At 34.9% G+C, this 26,860-nt stretch overlaps 1 protein-coding gene and 1 long non-coding RNA gene across 3 annotated transcripts in view; one reads left to right on the plus strand and one right to left on the minus strand.

The window, feature by feature from the left end:
* Window positions 1–1,891: 1,891 nt before the first annotated feature.
* On the minus strand, window positions 1,892–16,649 carry ETAA1 (ETAA1 activator of ATR kinase). Its single transcript, XM_004029336.4, has 6 exons — window positions 16,281–16,649; window positions 14,654–14,782; window positions 14,325–14,401; window positions 10,670–10,782; window positions 8,393–10,419; window positions 1,892–3,814 (listed from the first exon to the last, which is right to left on the minus strand). The coding sequence occupies exons 1-6, from the start codon at window positions 16,501–16,503 to the stop codon at window positions 3,687–3,689; spliced, it is 2,697 nt and encodes an 898-aa protein (XP_004029385.2). The 5' UTR covers window positions 16,504–16,649; the 3' UTR covers window positions 1,892–3,686.
* Window positions 15,819–26,860, plus strand: part of LOC101151867 (uncharacterized) — a 222,021-nt gene continuing 210,979 nt past the window's right edge. For both annotated transcript variants that reach the window (XR_008677258.2, XR_008677259.2), the window contains exon 1: window positions 15,819–16,032. This is a non-coding gene — a long non-coding RNA (uncharacterized lncRNA). The remainder of the gene's footprint in view (window positions 16,033–26,860) is intronic.

The following is a 26,860-nucleotide window of genomic DNA, read 5'->3' on the forward strand; positions in this document are numbered from 1 at the left end:
CAGCTTGAGGTATGCCATTATATCGTGGACTAGGAAATTAATTTTTCCTCAATAGATTCAAAACCAGAACATCCAGAAGTTACTAAATGAAGTGAAATGAAGGCACTTTAAAGTAGCTATGCATTTTATGTATTCTCTATTCTTTTGTTTAATAGTTGAATGAAAATAGGCAACCTCTATGTGGGCTAATACAATCAAAACCTATCCACCCACACACATAAAGTACGGCAATCATCTGTAACAGAAATTGGGATTGGAAAAAGTATTCTCCTGGGCTATAAGAGACCTACAGAATAGTGATGGTATTTTTGGCACAAATGCCCAAAATGCTTTAATTCTTTCCTGATAATTTCCATAGATAACTAGTTCTTATGAATTGTTTCCAGATGATAGTATACTCAGTGGTTAAGGTCACAATATTTGGAATTAAGATTATTTGGGTTTAAACTCTAGCTCCAACTTCTAAATGTGGGATTTTGAGAAAGTCAATCTGATTACTTTCCCTATTTGTAAAATGGGTGTAAAAGTATTATTTTATATGGTTGTTTTGAGAAGTAAATTTAGTTGAAGCCATTTAGCAATGTTATATAAGTCTAGCAATTACATTTATTTTCAATAGTGCCTGCTACAGCCAATGGGCTTTCAAAAGACACATCTGAAATAAAATCCTACATCTACTCATTTATGAGGTCTAAGAGAAGGCAGGAGGACAAGTTTAGTTTTTGTTTTAGGATCCCACAAGTGATTATGATCACACCTGGCAAGAACTGAAATCCATGGTCAGATTCTAAATAATCACTTAACGCTAGTGCTAGGCTTAAATTGTTCCTAGAAACATTTCCCAACCCTAAAACTGAGAGAATCAGAGTCAAATTGTCTCAAGTGGGGGAGGGCAGGATTTCTGCCACCAGATTCTGTCTAAATTCATTCAACATTTAATGAGTAACCACTGGCTATCAGTATCAGGTGGACAGAAATGAGTAAGGTGACTCTGTTCTTGGTAACTTAAAAGCTGGTGGTAATAGGGTAGTATATAAGGCAGTGTTTCCCATGGTAGGATACATGTCTGCATACCACTAACTGCCTGCAGTAAGCAACCCAAATGTTCCTGGGGTCCGAGTCATCTGTCTATAACAGAAAAAGATGAATGAGAGATAAGCTCCGCTTTCAACAGGCTCTTTTTGGAAATAATGGCATTATTAGCATCAGTCTGAGATGCAGAAACAGCAGTGGAACTTTAGGGGGAAATTGCCAGGCTACCAGTTGTCCCTTCCCCAGATTCCCTACAGACTAGGAAAGAGAAAAGCCAGGCAAACTATATAGACAGCCCTCTGCATGCTCATTTATGGGCCATTCACCCCCTAATGTTTCCAACAAGGGCTAAAGGAAGAGTCAGGATAGGAAAGGAGAGTGCTATGAACAGGAGCAGTGACCCTAAAAACCAGTCATGTGAGGTTCAGATGTACAGGGCCATTACACCTGCCACCACCCAGAAGTGCTATAAAAGTTTTTTTTTTTTTTTTTAAAAAGGGAGTCACTTAGAGAAAACTATTATGTAAATAATACTATGAGCTGTATAAGAATTTGGCAGAATTACCAGAGACACAAAATGACAAATTATAAAATAAGATTTATACAACTAAACAACACATAAAGGCATTATAGTATTGCTCAATGAAAGACACAATAATTAGTACCATTATGATCAGAGAGAAGCAATCAATTCCAGTGAAGATGGCTAGGTACGAGGTTCAAACAGACTTATTAGGCTGAGTCTAAATGAATGAACAGAATAGGCTAAAAGTACTCTTAAAAAAGCAAGCAGTAAGCAAGGAGGAGCTTAAGCAAGGACAGAGATATCCAAAGCATAGTCAGAACACAGTGAAGCCACTTTTAGTAAAAGATTCTCAGCTCTTTATTTTCGTACATAGAAACTACTTGCATTTATCTAGGTTATTATATATTCCTGGAAAAATAATACAGGTTAGCTAAACTCCAGTACTCCACTGTAGATATGAAAATACCATTTTTGATGTACAGTCTCCAACTTAAAATGGTTGACTTATAATTTTTCAACTCTAACGTGATGCAAAAGTGATATGCGTTCAATAGAAACCATACTTTAAAGTTTGATTCTTTCGCAGGCTAGAGATATGTGGTACAACATTCTCACGATGCTGGGCATCAGCTCAACTGATACTCTACAGTGTGCCGTACTGCTAGATGATTTGCCCAACTCTAGGCTAATATAAATGATTTGAGCATGTTTAAGGTAGGCTAAGCTAAGCTATGTTGTTGGGTAGATTAAGTGTAGTAAATGCATTTTTAACTTAACTTAAGGTATTTTCAACTCATGATGGGTTTATTGGGATGTAACTACACGGGTAAGTTGAGGAGTATCTGTATAGCTATAGGGCAGTAACTACCATATTATCACAGCTTTGAGACACTTGATAGTGATAAATGCCACACCATGACAGGTGTTTCATATCTCTAACTTTCTCTAGATCTCTTAAAACCATTTAAGAGGAATAAAGCATCCTCCCTGCCTTACGCCCTCTAGTTGGACTTCTATTACTGGTTTAGCAAATTACAAATAGGCAAAACGGCAAAAAAAGAAAAAAACAAAACAGTAATAGAGAAGAAAAGATGAGTCAACTAAGTAAATTAATTGAGGGGAAAATTACAGTTACAGAAAAACTGAAAAGAAAAAAGATTCTCATTTTTATATCCTGGAAAGACTAATTCTTTAAAGCAAAATAAGGAACAATGAGCATTATTATCAAACAGTCCTTATTGTGCTTTTAATTACATCTTTTGTTTTATACTAGAAAATAATACTCCCTCAAGTTATTTTATGTACTGATACTTTGAAACAAACAGTATAATTGTTTAGGTGTCCAAATAAATCATTCTAATCGTAGCACAGCATTAACTTGTCTATGACTTTGAAAACAGTATTACTTTTTCTCACCGATACAATAAGGAAGCTGGACCAGATGACATATGAAGTTTCTGCCAGTTCTAAATGTTAATGATGCCACATTACTTTTGTAGACAATCCACTACTTCTTTTCCTCTATGTTAGACTTCTAAAATCAAAGTTTTCCTAAATATGGTGGAAAGTTTCCAAAATGTCATATTTTAGAATTATTAAAATTCAAACCCACTTCTAAGAACTGAACATAATTTCCTTACAAATAAAGTCCTTTATTTCATATCAACCATGTTCCTAGAAATATGAAAGTATTAATTAAAATCTGGAAGTGTATAAAAACCTTAAGCAACAGTTAATGAAAGTAAAACTACAAAAACAGTCTCTAACTTAGAAAGTTGAAGTTTTGTATTAGGAAAAGACATTAGAATAGGAAATAACGTAGATTACCTCTTTTTTGATGATCCTCTGCAATAATAGCATTTAAAAATATAACTACTTTCCTCTGTATAATATCCGTACATAATTGCTAACTTTCCTGAATTTCCAAAAGTTGTATATAATGACTTTCAAATACATGTCCAAGGAAATGTTTCATTTACCATTGCAAACATTGATTTATTAAATAAAGTAGAAGTCCAGGCTTTATAAAAGTCAGCATTACATTTCTCACAGAGAAATCAAGAAAAAAAAATTTCCTATCACAGATAGTTATCAGCAGTCTTTGTGAAGTCTTCCAACTAATATTTCATTAAAGAAATGAAGTGGGAGCTGCATTTACAGATGAGGCTCGTGCTTTAGCCATTCTCCGAACCAGTGCTTCTTGTCTTTTTCTCTGAATTTCTTCAGGAGAACACTTTCTATTTTTCTCTTCTTCCTCTAAAAATTCAACAAAAGATGAGTTTTACTTTTATAGCCTATAAAGTCATTCAATATGTGCTTTAATTTTTGCTTTTTTTAATCACCCAGATTTGCCATATTAGTTGGCTATTAAATCAAACTAAACTACTGAATATAAAATTCTAAGTACATAATACAGATATAATGCTCCAGTTCAAAAGAAAATCAAGCACTGATGGATCTGTCTCTATTTGATACATTCTTTTCACAGTGTGATAAAATTCAATTTGATAGAAAACTGACTACCCACCAAATAATTCTTGTGGACAATGACATCTAATTTATATGACCCACGAATAACTATATCTTTAAAAAGGATACATTGGGATTTAAAATGTTATGTAAACTTTAATTGGAAAATAGTCAAAATATAAGGAATTAAATTAGCTATCAATCTCAAACAGTGTATATTTACATAAGATGTTATATTAATATTCACATCTACTTTCCCTATAGAGCTATAAAGTTTTCATTTCATCCACTGAGGAAATATATTTTAGAGTGATAAAATGAAATCTGTCATGTCAAACTGGTTACCTGTGATTCACTGTCAGAAATTATATTTTTATTTGGAGGATGCATTTTGGAGAAACTTTAAAATAATCTCAATTAACTTAGTAAGTTGAAGCTTTGTATTAGAAATCACTTTCTCATTTAAATGATATTTTAAGTTTAAGACTATCACCCTAATACATATTTAAGTATATCATTTATTCTGACATGTAGAAAAAGATTCACAATTTATGAGACATTTCTCTTGTTAACTAACAGAGGCATTTTCCAAAATATATAATCTGCCTCCCTTTCCTTTCTTGGTATAATCAGAAATGGGAGGGGGTATTCAGGCTAAGAAATACATATTTTAAATAAGTTTCCCAGATGATTTTGATGGCTTTTATTTCCTAAGCTATTTACCTAACAGACTGTAGATATTTTTTCCTAAAGAGAGACACCAGAAGATACTTTCTAATTAGCTTGACTAATTATCTAATACTTTAGTCTCAAAGCTGAGAAACACAACAAACTCAGACTACACATACAAAGACTTTACACTGAATTTGACTGTGTGGAAAGAAAACAGGTTAATAATCTACAGCAGCAGAAAACATAACTTCCTAAAGTTGGTCTTACAATTTGCTTGGCAATATTATAGAAAATAATTTCAAATGATAATCAGGTCACACCATGAAAATTTGATTTAGGGACTCATCCATTTTTCCCATCAGTCTTTCCTTTAACGCAATCTATAATAAAAATACACAATGAAGTCTTAAAATATTGTAAAGTACTAAGCAAAAGCTGCTCTTCTTAATCTTGATCTTACAGTGCAAGGGTCAGTAATTTTTTTTTTCCTGTAAAGAGTCAGAAAGCAAGAATGTTAACCTTTGAGTATCTTGTTGCAACTGCTCACCTGTACCACTGTAGCAAAAATAGTTATGGATAATGTATAAATAACTGATGAGCTGTATTCAAATAAAACCTGTTTATGGACAATGAAATCTGGATTTCATATAATTTTCAAATGTCATGAAGTATTATTCTCCTTTTAATTTTTTTCCAACCATTTAAAATGTAAAAATCATTTTTAGTGTGCTGGCTATACATAAACAAGCTGCAGGCTGGATTTGGACAGATCATAGTTTGCCAACTCCTGCCTGAAATAAATGTGGGAGTTAAGTGAGTTTTGTTTCAGAGATAATTCCCTGGAGAGCAGCTTGCTACATACCAAAGTAAAAGGAAGTAGAAACAATAGAAAACATCAACAAAGTTAATAGTAATTAAGAGATTCAGTACTATCAATAAGCTTAAAGAAAATATTGATAAGGTAAGCTAAAACGCAGATTATCCATAAAAAATGCAGATAGATTGGTAGATAGGAGTTTTGGGAAAACTCAAATACTCCAGGAGGTTTAGTCTTTTATAGAATTATAACTATAGTTGACCCTTGAACAACATGGGCTTGAACTGGCAAGTCCACTCATTTGTAGGTTGTTTTCTGCATCTGACACCCCTGAGACAGCAAGACCAACTCCTACTCTTCTTCCTTCTCGGCCTACTAGACATGAAGATTATGAGGATGAAGACCTTTATGATGATCCACTTTCACTTAATGAATAGTAAATATTATTTTCTCTTCCTTATTTTCTTAATAACACTTTTCCAGCTTATTGTAAGAATACAGTATATAATACATATAAGAGCATACAAAATATGTATTAATTAATTATGTTATCAGAAAGGTTTCTGGTCAACAGCAGGCTATTAGCAGTTAAGTTTTTAGGGGATCAAAAGTTATACACAGACTTTCGACTGCAAATCAGATCAGTGCCTCTAACCCCCACATTGTTCAAGGGTCAACTCTATCTGTAAATAAAGTCATGCTAGGAACATGCTTGATTTAGTTACAATATGCTCACTTTAATACAAATTTAAATACTTAAAATTATTATAGATTGAGAACAATTTTTAATATTTCAAAATATCTAGTTTGGGCTATCATGTAAAGCAAGCTTGTCCAACCCGCAGCCCGCAAGCTACCCGCAGCCCAGGATGGCTTTGAATGCAGCCCAACACAAATTCATAAACTTTTTTACAACATTATGAGATTTTTTTGTGATTTTTTTTTTTTTTTTTTTTTTTAGTTCATCAGCTATTGTTAGTGTCAGTGTATCTTACGTGTGATCCAAGATAATTCTTCCAACGTGGCCCAGGGAAGCCAAAAGATTGGACACCCTGGGTGTAGAGAATTATTTACTGTCAGTGTTGATAAGATAAATTGGTATAACTGCTTCGGATAGAAATTTGGTGGTATCCATCAAATTTTAAAACTTCCTCTTGTAGCAATTTTTTAGGAATTAACAGATACAATTATACAAGCATGCAGAAATTTATGCAGAAGGATATTTACTGGAGTATTGTTTGTAATTGCAAAAGACTGCAACCAACCCAAACTTCCATCACAGAGAAACAGTTAAATTATGATACATCCACCATATATATCACATAGCCATTAATAGGACTAAAATAAATTTATATGTACTAATAGGAAAAGACAGCTATAATATATTAAGGCAAAAGCAAGTTGCCAAATAGTGGGTATACAGATTTATTAATATTTAAATAGATCTATAGGTATATATATATGCATACACATATATATGTACATACACACACACATATCTTTTTATATTCATAGAAAATGCTACATCATACCAACTATTAATAGTGGTTTTCCGTAAGGGATGGTTATCAGAAAGGAGAAACAGAAGACTTAACTTTTTCCTTTAAATTATTCTATACTGTTTTACTTTTCTTTTTAAATAACTAGCATATTACTGTTGTAAATTTAAAAAAAAAGTCACTTAGGAAAGTTGTAACAGTAATGCCAACAAGACAGAGAAGAGTCACTAAATATTTAATTGCAACTTGTGATGAAAGCAATTAGGAAATAAAAAATAAACAAGGAGATCTATTTATAGACTCTCCAAGGAAGGCCTCTGTGAGAAAGTAGTACTTATATTGAGATGTAAGAAAGCACCAACAAAAGAGTGGGGAAGGGGTCACATGTTGAAAAGAAGTAGTTTTAGTCAAAGGGAAGAGCACGGTCTAAGTTCCTGGACAAGGAAGAAAAACATACACTGTTTGAAAAACTAAAAGATAGCTGGTATAGCTGACGCTTAGTAGGTAAGGAAAAAAGAGGAGACGCAGGTTAAAGAGAGATAATCCACAGCTTTGTTGGTCACAGTATACAGTTTGGATTTTATTTGAAATATGACGGGCAGCCATTGAAGGCTGTTTTAAGCATAGAAACGCCATTTTTGCCCATCCAATTTTAAAAGGCTATTCCACTATTTGGAGATAAGAATTGAAAGGAGATAGATAAAAGAACTGCAGTAGTCTCATCAAGAAATGTTAACTTGTTGTAGAAAGAAAAATGGACAGTTTGGGGATACGGTTTTTGAGATAGAAAGAATGAAACTTATTGATAGAATGGAGACTTGGGGAAAAGAGAAATTGGAAGAATCAGAAATGATAGCTGTTATCAAATAAGTAAATCATAATTTTAACCATCACCGCTAGCACGTTTATATCAAATATCACACTAGTAAAGACGTTTAATTAGAATGCTCTAAATTTCTAAATATTATTTACCTCACTGCTTCATCATCTGCTTCCCAGAAGATTACTTAAGTTTTAAAACAATTTAGTAAATACAATCTTAATGAACACTATAATACATATATCTAAAGGTATGATTTTCCAAGAAAGAATAAGTTATTCAAAAAATATTTACTGAGTACCTACTATATGCCAGTCATTGTATTAAGTGCTGGGAAAGAATTCAATGTAATATTTTGAAAAATAAACCAACTACTCTGTATAATGCAGTATAATTATTTCCAAGTATCATTTTAAGAATTCTAGTTAATTCTTAAAATTAACTAGTCATAGAATAGTTTTACCTTATACATTACTCACACTCAAAAACAACAAATAATTATTTTACTACTTTTTAAGATGCTTTTCAAAGAAAACTATTTCATATTTCATACATACCTTTTGAAGATTGTTTGAAAGATTCAGAAAGTTTCACCAAAGATTGCTGTCCAACAGCTTCCTCCAGTAATGGGTTGACACTTTTCTTTTTCTCCACACCCTGTGTAATTTTGGTATCAGACATACTTCCAGTTATACAATTTTGATTAAACTGAGAAAGAATCTGAGAATCTTTCATCCTTGTAAATGTAAACTTTGAAAATCCAACTGTTGTGTTAAGGTTGCTCTGAGCTTCATCTGTTATAGTCTTATGGCATAGCTGCTTAGTACTCAATTTCTTCTTATAAGTAGTAATTTCTGTATTCATATGATCTGAAGTTACATTCAAACTTGAACTTCCTGAAAGAACCAATTTGGAACTATTCACTTGTATTGGAACATCAGTGTTAGTATAAGACACAGGCAGATTATTTATCTGACAGTTTGAGATCTTAGAATACATAGTCAAATTTGTGGCACCTAAAAATCTTGGAGAATTTCCATACATTTCCCCTTTCTCCATCTTCATTGGCTTATCTATTTGTGAGCTATTTGTCAAAGATGTCTGCACTGAAATGCTGCCTGGATTCAAATGCTTTGATTGTACCAAATTACTTCCTTGTTTAGATATAGCAAACATGTTTTTGGCTCCATGTTCGGAATTATTATTGATCTCACATATACTTTCTGATGTCTTACTGTCCTTTCTAATGTCTTGTTGCTGAGTTAGTCTTTCAATATCATCACATGCTTGGTACAACAAATCATCATCTACATCACCTGCTTCCCAGGTATTATCTAATTGATGACATGCTTTAATAATTTCATTGGCAAATGAGGGATCATTCCAATCATCAAAGAAAGAACCTACTTTTGATGCACTAGTCTGATTTGGGTTACTAACACTGGTTTCACTGCCTAGATTTGCAGAGCCAAAAAGATCAGTATTAACAGGGGCTTTAATAGACTGATTTAAAATGCACTTATTTTTCTGTTCATTAGAATATCTTGTGTTCAAAGCTAACTTCCTTTCAGAAGCATATACAGTAGATTTAGTAAGAATATCTTCCTTTATTTTTGTCAGATTAGATGTAACTATACCATCTTGAATTTCGTCTTGAATAACAATTTTATTGGAAGAGTTCTCAAATTTCATTTTATTTCCAGTGGATAATTTGTTTGATTTATTTGAATTTGGTGAAAATCTATATTCTGCATCTATTAATTCTCTGTCATATGTCTTTGAAGAAAGATCTTGTAATACTTTTGAATCTCCTAACCTGGCATCTGGACTTGTATTTGCTCTTGACGTATTTTTAACAGTTTTAATATTAAAGGTACAAATTTCCTTTTGATCAGTAACTTGGGCTGTTTTAGAAGGAAAGAGTTCAGGCATGTCGATATTTTGCATAGCAAAAGGTTCATTACCTAATAAGTTTTCCCAATCATCCTCAAAATCACTTGTAGTAAATCCATCAATGTACTTATTAGAAGTTTCTGGCTCCTTAGTACAGGAAGTCACACATGATTTTGTCATTATGGGTGTATCTACTTGAGAAGAAAGTGATCGTGGAGTTTTATTTGACAGTTTTTCAATGACCAGAGTTTCATTAGTAATGATTTTCTCCTCTTTCAAAGCATTTGTCTTTACAAAGGTAGTATTACTGGTGCTCCAAAAAGCCTCTGGCAGTTCTTGGCTTAACTGTCCGCTACATTTCTGAGTAGAACCATCAAAAATAGCATTAAAGGCTGCTTCAGCAATTTGGTCAAATGGCTTCTGACTGCTATTTTGATTATTTGCCACAGATATCTTGGTGTTTCCTTTGATTGACTTTTTTGTAGCATTATCTATTTCGGGAACTATATTATGTAATGACCACATCTGTATATTATCTTTATAATTACTTAAAATCTCTGTTTCTGAAATCGTCTGGGTAAAATCATAATTCCTCTTGTTTTGCTCTTGAATCACATCTAGCTCTTCCATATTTTTATCAAATTGTTTAGCCAGTTTCATAAGTTCTTCTTCTTGACTTTGTGTTTTTAACCTATTAAACAAGATTAAAAAATAACTAAAAATGTTCTGAAACATTATATCCAACTGTTATTTAACATATTTTGATGTTAAAGCTCTAAGATTTTAACAGTTATAATTATTTTAACTCCAAAATTTGACAGATCAAAACTGTGGAAATTTTATTAACAAAAATTTTGATATATTCACAAAACCAAAATGGAGTATTATCAAAAAATATTTGCTTCACTGAATTTCAGAAAAGCTGAAAAGTCTTAACTTACTTTGTGCAGCTGATTTTTGCTCTTGATTTTCCTTTTGCTACACTGGGAGTACATGGAATAGCAGTTTCACCAATCCACATGTCCAGCATAGAATTTGTTGTTGGTTTTTCATCCTTTGGCAGATAGGGAAAAAAAGAGGTATAAAGTACCAGTGTGGCATCCCCCCCTTCCAAAAAAACAAAAGAAAGAAAAAAGAAAATAAAAACTAACGATTTTGAATTAATTTCCTAAATTCTGGTGAGGTAACACTTACCAAACTCAAAAACAATAAGAAGTTGGGAGATAGCAATAATAAGCTACAATAATTGATCCACTTATGTTTCAGAGAATGAAAACATTCAGAATTACAAATTGCTTATTTTAAAAAAATATTTTTGGCCGGGCGCGGTGGCTCACGCCTGTAATCCCAGCACTTTGGGAGGCCGAGGCGGGCGGATCACGAGGTCAAGAGATCGAGACCATCCTGGCTAACACAGTGAAACCCCGTCTCTACTAAAAATACAAAAAATTAGCTGGGCGTGGTGGCGGGCGCCTATAGTCCCAGCTACTCGGGAGGCTGAGGCAGGAGAATGGCATGAACCTGGGAGGCGGAGCTTGCAGTGAGCCAAGATTGCGCCACTGCACTCCAGCCTGGGTGACAAAGCGAGACTCCGTCTCAAAAAAAAAAAAAAAAAAATATTTTTAAGAATTAAATTTATCAAATGTACATTTAATAACAGAAGCATGTTTTTATCAAAAGAAAATTGACATTTTAATTGTCCTAAGATACTTATAAAAACATTAGTGTCAGAAACTGTGTGGCAGAAATCATCAGAATTGAGAGGAGATACATATGGAATTCTTTCTGTATCATCTGTTTCTCCAAATTTTCTTTATCCTTATTATAATCTTTATCTAAAGTTGGACAATCCATGTTGACCTAAATTAAGAACACTCAGAATTAAGATCAGGAATGAATTAAGAGATAAGAGCAAGGTTAGAACTGATGCTAAGAATGAGACAGGAATAAGAATAAAAAAATAGAGAAAGCAGAAAAGTTTAGCCCAGATAATATACAGAAAAAAGGCATTTTAGACCTGGATACTTTTGCTGTACCTTTCAGTCACTTGATCACACAAAAAAATTACAGAATGAGCTTTAGGCATTAATTGCAAACCAAACCAACAAATCAAATCAAGTAACCATTTTCACTCTATTTTATAGTACCTAGAATGAACATAAATATCACACAAGTTAAAAAATAATTTTACTACTAGATTATAGGCTACTCAAAGGCAAGGACTCTTCTTAGAATAACTCAGCATCCAGCACAATATTGGGCATACTAGTGTCAGTATACATTTATTTACTAGAAGATTTAGGTGAAAAGATCCCTACAACTTGGTACTTCAAATCCTCAATGAATCAAAAAAGTTTTCTTAATGTCAACTTGAACCTAGTTGCCTTTAGCTTTGCAAATACTCAAGAAAATCAGTAATTTCACTTTCAGACTCAATATATTTTCCCTTTTATTTCAACAATCTTGAATTTAAAGACAATCATAGTCTTAATTATGAACTCTGCCATTTACAAAAGTAATTTTAAATTCATTCAATTTTCAGAGAACTAAATTATGACTTTATGTACCCAACTTTACATATACATGGGTCCTATGTATGTTTGTATACTATTTATACATGTTATATTACATATTTCTTCATGAATAATTACATACTTTATTGATTTTCAACCATAATCCAGGTGCTGTATAAGGTATCTAAATGCATTACTTCATTTCATTATAAAAAGTATACCGTGCAAAGCTGCATAAATGAAGATATATACCATCTTCAAATAAACAACATTGTATAAAAGTATCCCTGCAAAAAGTGAACTGACTGTCCAACCAAAATAAAAGCGCATATTTAAAAAAAAGCTATCTCTGAAAATGTTAAAACTAAATGGTTTGAGAATGACTCACCTAAAAATAAACAATATAAGTATTTGTCATTCTGAGAACATGACAAGCTTTCAAACAGACCTTGAAACTGCTAAAGATTTATATGCTTTAAAAGTACTCAGTTTAAGAGGGTAACATTTTAAAGCTACTAATTTCACTATATTTTTTTCTTTTATACAAGTTACCACTTGCGTACTGTTGTCATTTCTTTATATGAGCTATTATTTCCAGCCCACTTAGGTAAAGAGTCCAATAATTTATTCACAACTATCTTTTTATCACTATTTAGACTGGCCCGCCCAAACACATTTTATTATGCTTCTTTCATGTGAAACCCACAATTAATGAAGATCTATTGTTAACTTACAGAGTAAGTACTATTATGGCATAAATGCTATTTAACTAATGAACTGTAAGTAAAATGAATTTCTATGACATGCTAAAAATGGAATGTAGAGCTAGTAGCAACAGAGTTGTTTTGACTGTGCTAGGTGTAATTTTGGATATTTTATAGCTGCTAAGAAAAACTTCATTTTCTGTCTCTTCCACCTGGGTGACAGTAATTCTTCAAACCATGTTTTGGGCCAGTGCCATCTATTGTTTATGGTCAACATATAGTAACTATTCAAGCGCAGGTTAAGGAAAAATGGCATACTTCCTCCAGAGAAGACACTAACCAAAAATGTTCTCTGGATTTAAATGTTAAATAAGAAAAAGAGAACAAAAAGTAAAGAAGTTCAGAACAGTTTCATGTATTGAGCCTTTGCTTCTTAGTAATTATAATATTAGAGTTACTGGATTGCTTTGTGTCAAATGATTGACTTGAACATATTTCTATTTCACTCAAACAATACAAGAACAGAAATGAAAAAAAGAAAGGAAACACTCAAAAAAAATTTTTTTTTTAAGAGACGGGGTCTTAAACTCCTGGCCTCAAGCAATCTTCCTGCCTCAGCCTTCCTCCCAAAATGCTGAGATTACAGGAATGAGTCACCATGCCTGTCCAAGAAAAAAAAAAAAACCTTTGGAGATGGTTCTATTACAGTAACAACCTTAACGTAACCTTACAATTATAGCACTCTATAGTTTACAAAGAATTTTTATCTAGTTTAATCCTCATAATGATCCAATGAAGACAGCAAGAGCAACACAATAATTCTAGTTCATGGCTGAATGAACTGAAGTGGTGAGAGTTTAAATAACTTGCATTGGGTCACACAGCATAGGAGGTTGAATGAGGACTAAATTTGAATTCAGTGCTCTCCACTTTTGTAAGTGTTTCTTGATTATCTTATAAGTCAATGAGTATTAATAGTTTCAATGGGGAAATGTTACAGACAGGAAGTACCAATCACAAAACAATCATAAAAGTATAAACTTTTTTCACTGCCTTATTCTATTATTTTAGCAACTTGAAAAATGATGTCGTATGTTGTTAAGCACAACATTACAGATAAACACAATGCCCTAGTCAAAAATTACTCTAAAAAATTAAAACAAGATATATACTTAAGAAAATACCTTGTATTTTATATTATATTCCTTTTTTCAAAATATGTATTTCAAAAGTAGAAAAGGCAAAACAGTAATCTTTGCTGCCTTATTTTTGGAAAAAAGAATTATAATAGACAATACTTTTCATTTAAAGAAACTACAAAAACTTAGTGGCACATTCTTCACTGTGTTAAAACAAACTGTAAAACTAGTGATATTTACCTGAGGAGCAATACGATTAACAATATGTGAAATCTCATCACTATCTGTGGTGTAAATCTGTTTTTTTCTTCCTTTACCTAAAGAAACAAAGACATTTCTATAAATTTTAAACAAAAAACCCTCAATTTTAAAAAACAGCTGTCACTTCTTAGAAAGTAATTTTATTTAGTGCAGCTTAGAGGATTATGTGTTTACATCACATACTTATACAGATAAAATCATATAACATTCTCAGAGGTTCCCGATGCTATTATCTGACTAGAATTCTAGTTAAATCTGAATCATTTATCAAATATTTACTCACATAAAAAATGTTAATAATTAATTACCTAACTGCTTTGTCAATGGAGAATTCTGATCCCAAAAGATATCATTCTGTCCATCTGGATCATTAGGAGAACTGAAGGAAGATGACAGTGAGTCCATTTTCAGCGCTCTCTTTGGTGTTTCATACCTTTCTATATAAAATATGAGTAAAATAACAATTGTTGCATTTTAGAGCATTACCTTACTTCGTAAGACCCCAAGGTCAAATACCTGAGACTAACTTTTATAGTCCAAGATAATTTTTTTTCCCAGAGATAATTACCTGAACCGTAACAGAAATGCTTGTTTCACATAAAAATCCACGCGGCACTTCGCAAACTTCACATTGTAAATAGCAAACACTTCTAGATAATCCAGAAGCTTTATGAATGCATAATACAATACTGTATAACCTCAGTCATTCTATTTATTACCATTGAGTCTTGGAGGCTTTGGGGAACCATCTGTAATTTATAGGTACATTCAAAAATCCAAAGTAACCCAAAAGAAACCTAAATATGTTTAGCCCCCTTTCACCAACTCTATCTAATCTACATTAATTGCCATTCTTCAAAAACCATTAGTGATCCAATGCTTGGGAATTTTTGTCTAGAATCACTTTCAAATTTTTATAAAGATTTTTGTTCATTCCCGAATTGCTTTATAGGAGTATTATTAAAGACATGTAAGGTGGCCGGGCGCGGTGGCTGTAATCCCAGCACTTTGGGAGGCCGAGGCGGGTGGATCACGAGGTCAGGAAATCGAGACCATCCTGGCTTACACGGTGAAACCCCCGTCTCTACCAAAAATACAAAAAATTAGCCGGGCGAGGTGGCACACGCCTGTAGTCCCAGCTACTTGGGAGGCTGAGGCAGGAGAATCGCTTGAACCCGGGAGGCGGAGGTTGCAGTGAGCCGAGATTGTGCTACTGCACTCCAGCCTGGGCGACAGAGCGAGATTCTTTCCCAAAAGAAAAAAGACACCTAAGGTAAAAAAAAAAAAAAAAAAAAAAAAAGCACTATTTCAAGAACATGCTCCAGAATAAAGGCTTTTGTATGAGTTTCAGTTCCAACTAAGATTTACTAGAAGTCTTTTAAAAAGTAACACCTAAAACTAATCGAGACGAAAGAGATCCTTAGTATCTTATTTGGAGGGATGTTACACACAGGAACTTCCGGTTTATTCACAATGAGGTGAGACATCTACCAGGCTTTGAGACAAACTTTAACTTTTCCTATGAACTCTTCTCTAAAGCAGGTCACGGGGAAAAAAAGGGTTTAAAGAGAAATAACTTCTCCGGGCAAAAACTGAGGTTAGCGGGCCTATCAGCTGTTTCTTCTCACTCCACCACTGCTGCTGACTGGAGGAGCAGCCTGGAAAGCAGCCGCCCTCCCGCAAACAGGTAAACCACATTACCTATTCCTGTGGCGGAGGCAAATGGATGGTCAAACCTAACGGGGTAGTGCTGAAGTTCGGGGACAAAAGCCCATCGGGGAGTGGTATAGGATTATTTTTGGACTCTCGAGGGGTGAATCCCAGAGACAGAATACACGCTCCAGACTCCACCCCCACCCCAGATTTCCCTGTTGCAAGCTGGGCTGTGGGGATGCGGCGCCGAAGCCAAGGCAGGCCGCGCTGCCGACGTCTCACCCTCGGGGTTACTTTTACTGCACAAGGCGGCGGTCGGAGGCTGCTCTCGCTGCCGCACTGGCCCGGGAGGCCCCTCTCTAGCCCCGCAGGGCCACGAACCGCGGGCCGATCTCAGCCGCCTCCTCCCTGGCTCGACCACCGAGCCGCATTCCTCCGCCGCCACTGTTTTGTGCGGCGTTTTCTTCGGGCTAGGGCTGTCATCATGTTTCCTTCGCCGACTCATTGCCTATGGCCCGCCTCCACCAGCCGCTTCTTCTTTCACATTTTGCAAAGGGATGAGTAGGGCAACAGCACTACAAACCGCACCCCGCACCAACGGCAGCCGCCATTTTGGTCGGTGGGGCGCGCGCAAGAGGCGGCCGCTGATTGGCTGGGTCCGGGAGAGGGGCGGAACTGTTAAGGTGCCGAGGGAGCGCGCACTTCCGCAGCCGGGACAGGAGCCTGCTCTGGAGGAGTGTCTAGGCTCAAAATCCTCCAGACTGGTGGGGGTTGTTCGGGTAGTAGTCAGGTCAGCGTAAACTGAGAGTGGGAGCTTGTGAATTGGAAAGGAGATTGAATACACTAGCAACTTTTTATTGAATTTACAACGAAAATTGCACGTTAGTCAAATTCAGATTATTGAGAGTCTTCGAATTTCTCAAGAAAAGGAAATACAGCTAATTTTTCATAGATGATATGTGCATAGAAAAATCCAGAAGTAGAAAAAATTACTAAATTAATTTAAGAGTTGCTGGATACAAAGTCAATATTCAAAGATCAATGTGTTTCAATAGATTAGCAACAAATATAAAATTGAAGTTTTAAAGAGATACTGTTTATAATAGTGCATGAGATAGCAAGTAACTAGGAATAAGTTAAAGATTGTCCTTCCTACAAAGAGAACTATAAAACATTTTTGAGGCCGGGCGCCATGGCTCAAGCCTGTAATCCCAGCACTTTGGGAGGCCGAGGCAGGCGGATCACGAGGTCAGGAGTTCAAGACCAGCCTGGCCAGCATGGTGAAACCCCGTCTCTACTAAAAATACAAAAAATTAGCCGGGCATGGTGGTGCGTGCCTGTAGTCCCGGCTACTGGGGAGGCCAAGGCAGGAGAATTGCTTGAACCTGGGAGGCGGAGGTTGCAATGAGCCGAGATTGCGCCACTGCACTTGCAGTGAGCCGAGATCACGCATCTGCACTCCAGCCTGGGCGACAGAGGGGGACTTCGTGTAAAATAAGTAAATACATACATACATACATACATACAAAAATTAGCCAGGCGTGGTGGCGGGTGCCTGTAATCCCAGCTACTCGGGAGCTGAGGCAGAGAATTGCTTGAACCCGGGATGTGGAGGTTGCAGTGAGCCGAGATTGCGCCACTGCACTCCAGCCTGGGCAACAGAGCAAGACTCCGTCTCAAAAAAAAAAAAATTTTTTTTTTGAAAGAAAACGAAGACCTAAATAAATGGTTACACTATGTTCATGGGTTGTGAGACTCAATATTGTTACAATGTCAGCTATTTCCAAACTGACCTATAGATTCAACATAAATACATACGAAGGCCCAGTGTGTGACTGTGTGTGTGTAACATGGTAAGTCTTTTCTAAAATTTATATGAAAATGCAAGGGACCAGAAATATCAATAAACTCTTGAAGATCTCTCGAAGAATAATGAGGGTTGATATCTACCAGGTATGAAGACTTATGTAAAGTTATGGTAATTAAGACAGTGTTATGATGGTGTCAGGATAGACAAAGATGAAAGAAACAGGATAGCACAGAAACAGACTTCCATATAAATGAACACGATTTAAGACAAAGGTGACCCTTCTGAGCAATGGTAAAAGGACTTTTGAAATTAAATAGTGCTTGGTCTATTTGATATTCATGTAGAAAAAGAAAGAAACATGACCTTTACCTCAAACTTTATCCCCAAATCAGGTGCATATATATTCATTATAAATTTAATTGTAAAAGATAAAATAACATTTTAGAAGGTATAAATTGTCTTCATGACAGAGAACGCATTTGAAATAAAACAAAGGTCACCAGGCATAATTATAAATGTGACTACACGAAATTGATAATTTGAGAACTTCTGTCCATTCAAAAACAACATTAAAGAGAAGGAAGGGCAAGGCACAAATTGGGAGAAAATATTTATAAGACATATTTAAGGGCCTATATATAGGTTATATGAAGAACTGATACAAATCACTAAGGAAATGATTGACTGTCAAAACCAAAAGTGGATGAGACCCTTGAGCAGGATCTTCACAAGAGAAAATATTATCAACAAACTTATGGAAAAATCAGATTCATTTTTAATCAGGAAAATGCAAATGAAAACCATATCAGAATGGCTAAAGTTAAAAAGACTGACAATATAGGTATCGAGGCAGTAAACCAATGGAAGCTGTCACGTACTGCTGGTGAGAGTATAATTTGGCACAACCACTTTGGAAACCAGTTTTTGATCTAGCAGTCCCACTCTGAGGAATATTCTCTGTTTAAATGCATGGACTTGTTCATCAAGATACAGTTTATAAAAATGCTTTGGTGGGATGCAGTGGCTTATGCCTGTAATCCCAGCACTTTGAGAAGCCGAGGCAGGCGGACTGCTTGAGCCCAGGAGTTTGAGACCAGCCTGGGCAACATGGCGAAAACCCATCTCTACAAAAAATACAAAAAATTAGTTGGGCATTTTGGCGCATGGCTGTAGTCCCAGCTACTAGGAAGGAGAATCACTTGAGCCCAGAAGTTGACTTGCTGTGAGTCATGATTGTGCCACTGCATTCCAGCCTGGGCAACAGAAAAAAAAAAAAAAGAAAAAACAAAGAGGAAGAAAAATGCTTTTAGCAGTAAAATTCAATTCAAAATTACTTCATAGTGTAAGTGGACCAAATGCTTTCCAACAGTAGAATGATAAATATATTGAACTATATTCATACAACAAAATAGCAATGAAAATGAAAACTACAACTCTGTGCGACAACATGGATAAATCTGACAAACATAAAGTTGAGCAAAAAAAAGCTAGACCTCCCAACCCTCCTCCATAATGTTAAATAAATCCCATATAAATTCCATCAGGCAAAGTTCTACTATATTGTATAGGGATGTAAGCTTTAGTGTTAAAATGATAAAGAAAAATCTAGGAATGATTACCATAAAGGTCAGGATAATAGTTACCTTTGGGAGGGGGAAGGGACAGTGATTAGAAGTGGACAGAGGGAGGAGAGAATTTCATGTGTTTATTGCCTTTGTTTATTTTCATGTTCTAGTTGTTAATTACAAAAGTATTTGCTTTGTGGTAATCTACTGAGCTGTACATTTTGTTCATTTTCTACACACGTTATATTTATCAATTAAAATGTTTAAAATGTTAATGTAAGGCAAAGATCTTAGTTCCTACTGAGGAGCTGATATATTTCTTCTATCTTGTAAACTATTCTGTTTTTACTCTTTAGTTTTGCTGACAGAAATCCTAGAACTAAATTTGAGATTCAGGTCTAGCAGTTATATAAACCATATAAACCGTTGTGAATAGATAATTCCATTATTTTTCCTCAGTGTTTGACCTTCTACTAATACTTTTTCTTTCCATGATTGTTTTTTACCTACATGTATTTAAACCATTGTTTAGTTTTATTTATTTATAACCGGATAAGACTGGAATACAAGTGATATTACATCTTTTAAAATTCAAATTAATTACTTGAACCTTCACTTGTATAAATTAACAGGAATATTACTATTTCTCTTAGGGATCTCTCCTACCTCTCAAATGACCAAAAATCCTAGAAGCATTAAAAAAAATGTAAAAAGAACTTAATTTACCAAATAAATATCCAACTCACATTTAGAAAGTAATTAAGGAAGTTTAAAGAATTTAGTGATGTTTATAAAAGAAATAACCATGTAGTAATCCTTTAAAGCATATTAATGCTGCAAATAAAATAACAGTGAATACTTTACCATAACTCCAAATTCTATAGTGCCCAAGTAACCATTGCTGAAATGAACAACTTGAGCCTTAAGAACAGACGTGTTGTCTTAACACACCTAGGATGGCTGTAACCTGTAATCATTATGGGGTAGGAAATTATAGTAAATTTTAACTTGAAAATTACTTACTTTACATAATCTGTTACATTTCTAAGTGTACTTCAAATTAAATTTACTTCCTGACTATAGCTCCTGAATAAGTATAACACAATTAAATCCTTAATAAAATGTTTTTAATGTGAAACAAAAGTCTTACAGATGTTTGAATGCAATATGATTCATAGCTCAGCATTTCTAGGCATTTGAATAATTTATACATATAAGTAAGGTTTACTGCAACTAAAAACTGTAATAAACCAAAGTGAAACTCTTGCTTGTTTCACTTATAGGGATTATTTATAAACTTGACAATAATTATTAAGGCAAAAATTGTGACACTGAAGGTCTGAGTTACTAAGGAGCTTCTCTGCCAGTGATTGCCTCCTCACTTACATTACAACGATGGGTCAATGCTACTGATCAATGGCTAACTGTGAGCAGTCCTCCTTTCAAGAAAAAAAAATCCATAATTATGTGAATTATGTTTGTATTTTATATACAGAGCTCCAGCTCCAAATCTGTGAGAGTGCATTTGGCAGAATCTGAACAAGCAACACAATGATTAGAGGTTTTTTTGTTTTTTTGTTTGTTTTTAACAGTTTTGTTACAATGTTTCCACCCCAAAATGTACCTGGGTAAGTGCTGGGCCCATTTTTCCTTATTCCTGACCTATCTGCAATTGTATTAGCTAGAACCACCTATTATGCCTAGCTGCTCCATGAGGAGCCTCTGCTGCCTAGGTGACCATGTCTGGCCAGACGGGCCCAATCAGGTAAAAATGACTGGACTAGACATGGGCACCTGATTTTAGGAACCAGTCCATAGCCAGCTTCTCCACCTCTGACTGACACAAAAAGATGCATTGAGACAATCCTATTCTTTCTTGGAGATTTGAACTGAGAATTTGCTAGAGGGCCCTGTGCAAAACCATGGTAGGCAGAAACTACGAAGAAGCTTGCTCAAAGTGGAACTGAAGGAAGTAGCAGAATTATGCAGACTGGGGACCACTGGAATCAACATCTGTTGACTCTGGATACCTTGAAACCCAACCACCATTCAGCTTCAATGTCCATAAGACCAGATTTTACTGTGATACCAGTCCTTTTTTCTTTCAATGTGAGCCTTTACAGTAAACTTCCTTTGTTAGGTAGGGGCTAGCTAATGCCAGTTGGTCTCTATTTCTTACATCTAAAAAGAAACCTGAACTAAAACATAGAACAAACACCAGAATTGGGTCAAGGGTTGTAGTCTTATTGTTTCTCAATTAAAAGACTATTATTTTTAAAAGTTCAAAATAGAATGAAACAAAATCCCATTTAAATATGGAGCTGGAAGTTAAAATATTTTAGTGACTCCTTTGGACCTGAGACAAATTATACTGGAGACTAGCTGTCATCTGAAATCACTTTTTCTTAAGTTTTTTTGGTTCAATTATTGCATAAAGACCTAACAGTTAGAGAAATAAGGAATGTATTTTTATTTCTCTGTAGCCCCATACTCCTGGGGTTGACATTTCAACCTTTGCTCTATCAGTTTCTATGATTTTCTTACCCTCTGAACCTACCAATACACTTTTCTTACTAGACTCCAGCTTTGAATCAATCATGCTATTTGTTTTCTCAGCTCCTGGGCTGTCATATTGTAAAGATTCTTTACTGCACTAGCATGAACCTATAGTCATCAGCTGAGCTTTCAATGGCACATAACAATGTCACTGAGCAGCTCATGCTTCTCTTCTCCAAAATAGAGATTCCAAATTTCTAACACTTTCTATAAATCCCCTTCCAGCTCAGATTGTTCCTTTTTAAAAAGTTATTTGTATCCTACTTCCTAGAAAAAAAATTGACCTATGAAATATAAACTCCCTCATTAAAATTATGAAGCAGATAAGGATGTCTGTCATATCTAATTTTGCTCAGGGTGGAATATAGCTAGCTTTAAAACCAGCCAACTGACCATGAATCAACTATAGTTGTAAGCCTTTCTTACAGGTAAAGGGGTCCACTTTACAAAGTTTTAAGCTAAAACCCATAAGCAGAAGTCCCGAGGTGGAGCTTCTGGAAAAAATCTTTCTTCCTGATTGAAACAAGGAACTGCAGAGGTCATGATGGGACTATGAGGCCTAAAGCCACACTCTAAGGGTAGTAGAACAGAAGAATTCAAGGAGCTGAGGTTCCCAAGGTATCGTGCAACCACAGTACCTGGCCTGGGTGGCCTAGCTCTATGCCATCAATCCTTTACCCTTTGATATTCATCAATCCCTTACTTGTTTAAACCAATAATTCTCAAACTAGTAGCATTAGTATCACCTGGGAACTTGTTAGAAATCCATATTCTTGGGCCCCATACTGGGTAAGAAACAGTGTGGGTTTAGAAATCTGAGCTTTTATAAGCCCTCCAGGTGATTTTGACGCATTTTAATGTCTGAGAATCTCTAGTTTATGTCGCTGTCTTTTAAGTCTTCCTAAAAGCCAAATAAAAAAATGTATTTTTATGCATATATGGGGCTAAAAAAACTGGCTAGCTTTAAAAATGTAACATTTTTATTTTTAATATATTAACGGCTAATATAAAAAAGTAAAAAATTTGTATAACAAAATAAAATACTTATACCGTGATATGGAAGAAAAGCAAGTTATGCATGTCATATCTACTATTCATATGCACATGAGTATGTACATATACTCCCAAACATTTCAAATGAAATATTCCAAATATTGACTATACATTATCTCTAGGTAGTGGGATTTAACTAATGCTTGTTTTCTTTGTTTTTTTTTCTTCCAAATTATCTACAATGAAGATGTATTGCTTTTAAAACCAGAAAAATATGCATAAAATATTATATATGAAGCATGCAAATAATAGATTTAAGAATAGACACTAGGTGAGACATAAGGATTTAATTACTAAGGATAAACTTAAGAGAAATTGTACTAAAAGCTCATAATGGGATAAATAAAGTTGCAATGTTTTTTGGCAATCGTTCTACAGTACCAAATATACTCCCTGGAATCTTCACTATGATCAAGATAATGAACCTATTCATCACCCCCAGAAGTTTCCTCGTGCCCCTTTGTATTACTTTTGTTTGTAATAGGTAAGTTGACATATTTACTTTTGATTCATGGCTGTGTTCGACAAGAAGCTTGCAAAATTACTCGGAATTTAATAATCAGCTCTTACAAGCTAGTATGAACTGGCTACAGCACACCACTGATTCTGTTACTGCTCATTCTTCTTTCTCTAGTTTAAGTAACTTCAGTTTCTTTGACATTTCCTCATCTTACCTATGTTTTCCAGGCTTTCATCAATTTTAAACCTCTCAATTCAGTGGTTGAGCTCAGACCTGGACCTAGAGAGACCTATACTTTAGGTTATAGGCTTAAAAATGAAGCCAAGCAGTAAATGCTTGGGGCAGTTTACAAGGGCTGAGAAATTGGAGGTTGCTGGGAAAAGCAGCTCTACTATAGAAAGGGTCCCTTTCTAAGTAAGTCACCCTTGGGAGTTCAGTCTGTGAATGTCAGTAGCAGGATGAAGGGAAGCAGGTTACCCATTTCTGATATGGGGCATACTATTGCACACTGCTTTCTGCAAGCACCACTTAGTAGCACTAATTGAATCCAACCCCACTGATCATTTCAGATACCAACCCCCATCTGGCCTATATCTACTCAGGAATAATGGCTGTGGGTGTCATAGAGGTAATTTGAAAAGACATTTTCCTCTACTGCTTTAAGTGAAACCTCAAGAATATTTAAAAAAAACCCTCAGCAGTCCCAAAATATCTTATTCAGGGTTAATAACTTTCTTTCCACTGGCCATAATGGAATTTAGTCCTCATTTATGTGTTTTTGCTTTTATGAATCCCAGAAAGATGGCCTGATTTTAAAGCTTGTCCTTGACTCTTCTTCAAGCAGCAGGATCCAGATCATTCACTCTGTCACCATAATTTTAACATAAAACACTCCTAAACTGTGTCTGAGACGATTACAAATTTCTTTATCTTGCAGTAAAAGTAAAATCTCAAAACTTTTACAATTCTTAATAGTATTTAGGTTACCCTAGCCAAGTGCAGGCCTAGGAATGCTAGGAATGTCCTAGATGCAAATAGTTTTTTGGTGAATGGTTATTTATGCAGAATATTCTGGCCCAAGCTGAAAATGGCTTTTGATTGTTTAGAAAGGAAATTACAGCATTTAAAACATATTAAAGTTTAAAATAACATTTTTGAGCAATTAGGATGTAAAAGAATAGATGGGGAAGAAATTAGTTAAATTGCAAAACCCGTAAACAAAACTAACACTACTCATTTCAATTCAGTTCCCAGCCTAAGAAAATTTTCATTTCAGCAAGGCTTTTCCTGTCTTTTAGACTACTGGAAAAAATGGTTGGTTCATTTCACATGAAAGTAACGGACCCTGGCTTTGGTCTAGTATTAATAATGTAGATGACAGTGTGAGGGAACACTGGGTCTGGGGGTTATTCCATTGGCAAAATATGTATGAAAAACACAGGAATATTTATTCTGCTGAACTATTTTTATAAGCCTGTTATGGCTTCTAAATCATCAAGAGGAAGATTCCTTTACTTGCTACTATTCACATTTCCAAACCCTCCCGGTCTTTGAATAGTTGTTGCTGTTCAAAGTGTAGGAGTATATGGAAGAGCAACATGGATATCACCTGGGAGCTCATTAGAAATGCAGAACTTAGGCCCCAGACCTGCTGAAGCAGGATCTGCATGGTAACAAGATCCCAGGCCATTCACAGTCACAAGAAAGTCCCACAGGTGACCATCTGCAGAGACTGTCTCTAATAATTTTGGCCCGCAATGTTTAATGCCTCTTTTCTCTGAACTTTTACCTTGCCTTCTGTCTGCTCTATATAATTTAGCAGTTGATTATATGATCTTATGTTTCTTAATAATTACTGGAGGTATGCAAATCTTATTTACAAGATTATGCAAGTCTCTGTTACGGAGGTTTGCAATCAATGCTCATTATTCCATTGTTTGTTAAAGCCCTATTCTATTCCTTTCTGCCTTATGTTCCAAAACATTTTGAGGTCAGGTTTAGGAAAAATTATAAAAAATTATCCTAATATTAATAAAAGTAAATACATGCTTTAGAAAGAAGCTGTTAATAAGAGTGGAAGACTGTAAATAACTTCATATATAGTTTTTGTTTTCTTATGAATGCCAAGACATGAAAGTAAACTGTGCTCTTGGCAAATGGTTTAGAATATAACCAATCCTTGATTTTTCATTAAAATCATATCTGTAGCCTGTAATCCCAGCACTTTGGGATGTTGAGGCAGGAAGATTGCTTGAGACCAGAAGTCAGAGACCAGCCTGGGCAACATAGTGAGATGCTGTCTCTACCAAAAAAAGTAAAAAAAAAAAAAAAAAAAAAATTAGCTGGATATGGTAGTGCATGCCTGTAGTCCTACCTACTCAGGAGGCTAAGGTGGGAGGATCCCTTGAGCCCAGGAGTTCAAGGTTGCAGTGAGCTCTAATTATGCCATTATGCTGTAGCCTACAGCCTGGGCAACAGAGCAAGACCCTGACTCAAAAAAGAAGAGAGAGAGAGAGAGAGAAAAGAAAGAAAGAGAAAGGAAAAAGGAAAGACAGAAAGAAAGAAAGAAAGGCTCAGTACGAGTACATCAATAGCAAAAGAATTAGAGGTACTATGGCACGGTAGTTAATTTAACATTTTTTATGGCAATATCTACTTTGTGAATTGACCATAGTATTATTTAATCTCTATGTGCTTGTAAGATCGCAATTTAATATCATTACAAGCCATCCCTTGTGTTTAAAGTACATCTCCATCAGAATTAGTTCCCAGATTGTATTAATGCTTAAAGAATTAAAATAACTATTAGCAAGAGAGGAATGAAAAATCTAGGAAAACGAACAACATAACACGTATATTGTACACACACACATACACACACACACACACACACATACACACACAGGCTGACCTGTTGACTGCTCCAGGCAATGTTGGAATAGGAAATAAGTTTTCTGTTGAGGTTAAAATTTTTGTGGATTTTTTTAACCATTGTAAGAAAACCTGTAATAAACTTAAGAGTAGAAAAAAATAGTTTTGCTGTTAGGAAAGATAAAAGAAAGTTATCATATATTATGTTATGTAGATTGTTTCCTTCGGTGGTATCAAAAGAATTGGCCCATGTTTGAAGATCTGAATTTAATTAGGTCTACACAGAATATAGTTTAAAGGTGTGAAGACTTTGCTATTAATATGATAAATACTTTTTCTTAAGACATTGCTTATCTACAGAAAGACTACCATATTCAAGATTTAAAGGTAGATTATTTTTGTTCACATCATTTTGATCTTAGGTTTTGCTTGATACATTCACAAGAAGGGGGCCTTTAATTTATGTATGCTTTAAGAATGGTTAATAGCTAATCTACAAATTAAAAAAAAAAAATACCTGGCTAGGCACGGTGGCTCACGCCTGTAA

The sequence above is a fragment of the Gorilla gorilla genome, chromosome 12, assembly GCF_029281585.2.
Source record: "Gorilla gorilla gorilla isolate KB3781 chromosome 12, NHGRI_mGorGor1-v2.1_pri, whole genome shotgun sequence".
Lineage (NCBI taxonomy): Eukaryota > Metazoa > Chordata > Mammalia > Primates > Hominidae > Gorilla > Gorilla gorilla.

Bases quoted from the DNA above. Each gene is read 5' to 3' on its own strand.
- ETAA1 (XM_004029336.4), bottom strand. From the start codon at position 16,503: ATGAGTCGGCGAAGGAAACATGATGACAGCCCTAGCCCGAAGAAAACG. The intron at 10,420-10,669 runs GTAAGTTAAGAC...CTTGTTTAATAG, and splicing joins GCAAAAATCAGCTGCACAAA to GTTAAAAACACAAAGTCAAG. The intron at 3,815-8,392 runs GTATGTATGAAA...TTGAATTTTTAG, and splicing joins TTTCAAACAATCTTCAAAAG to AGGAAGAAGAGAAAAATAGA.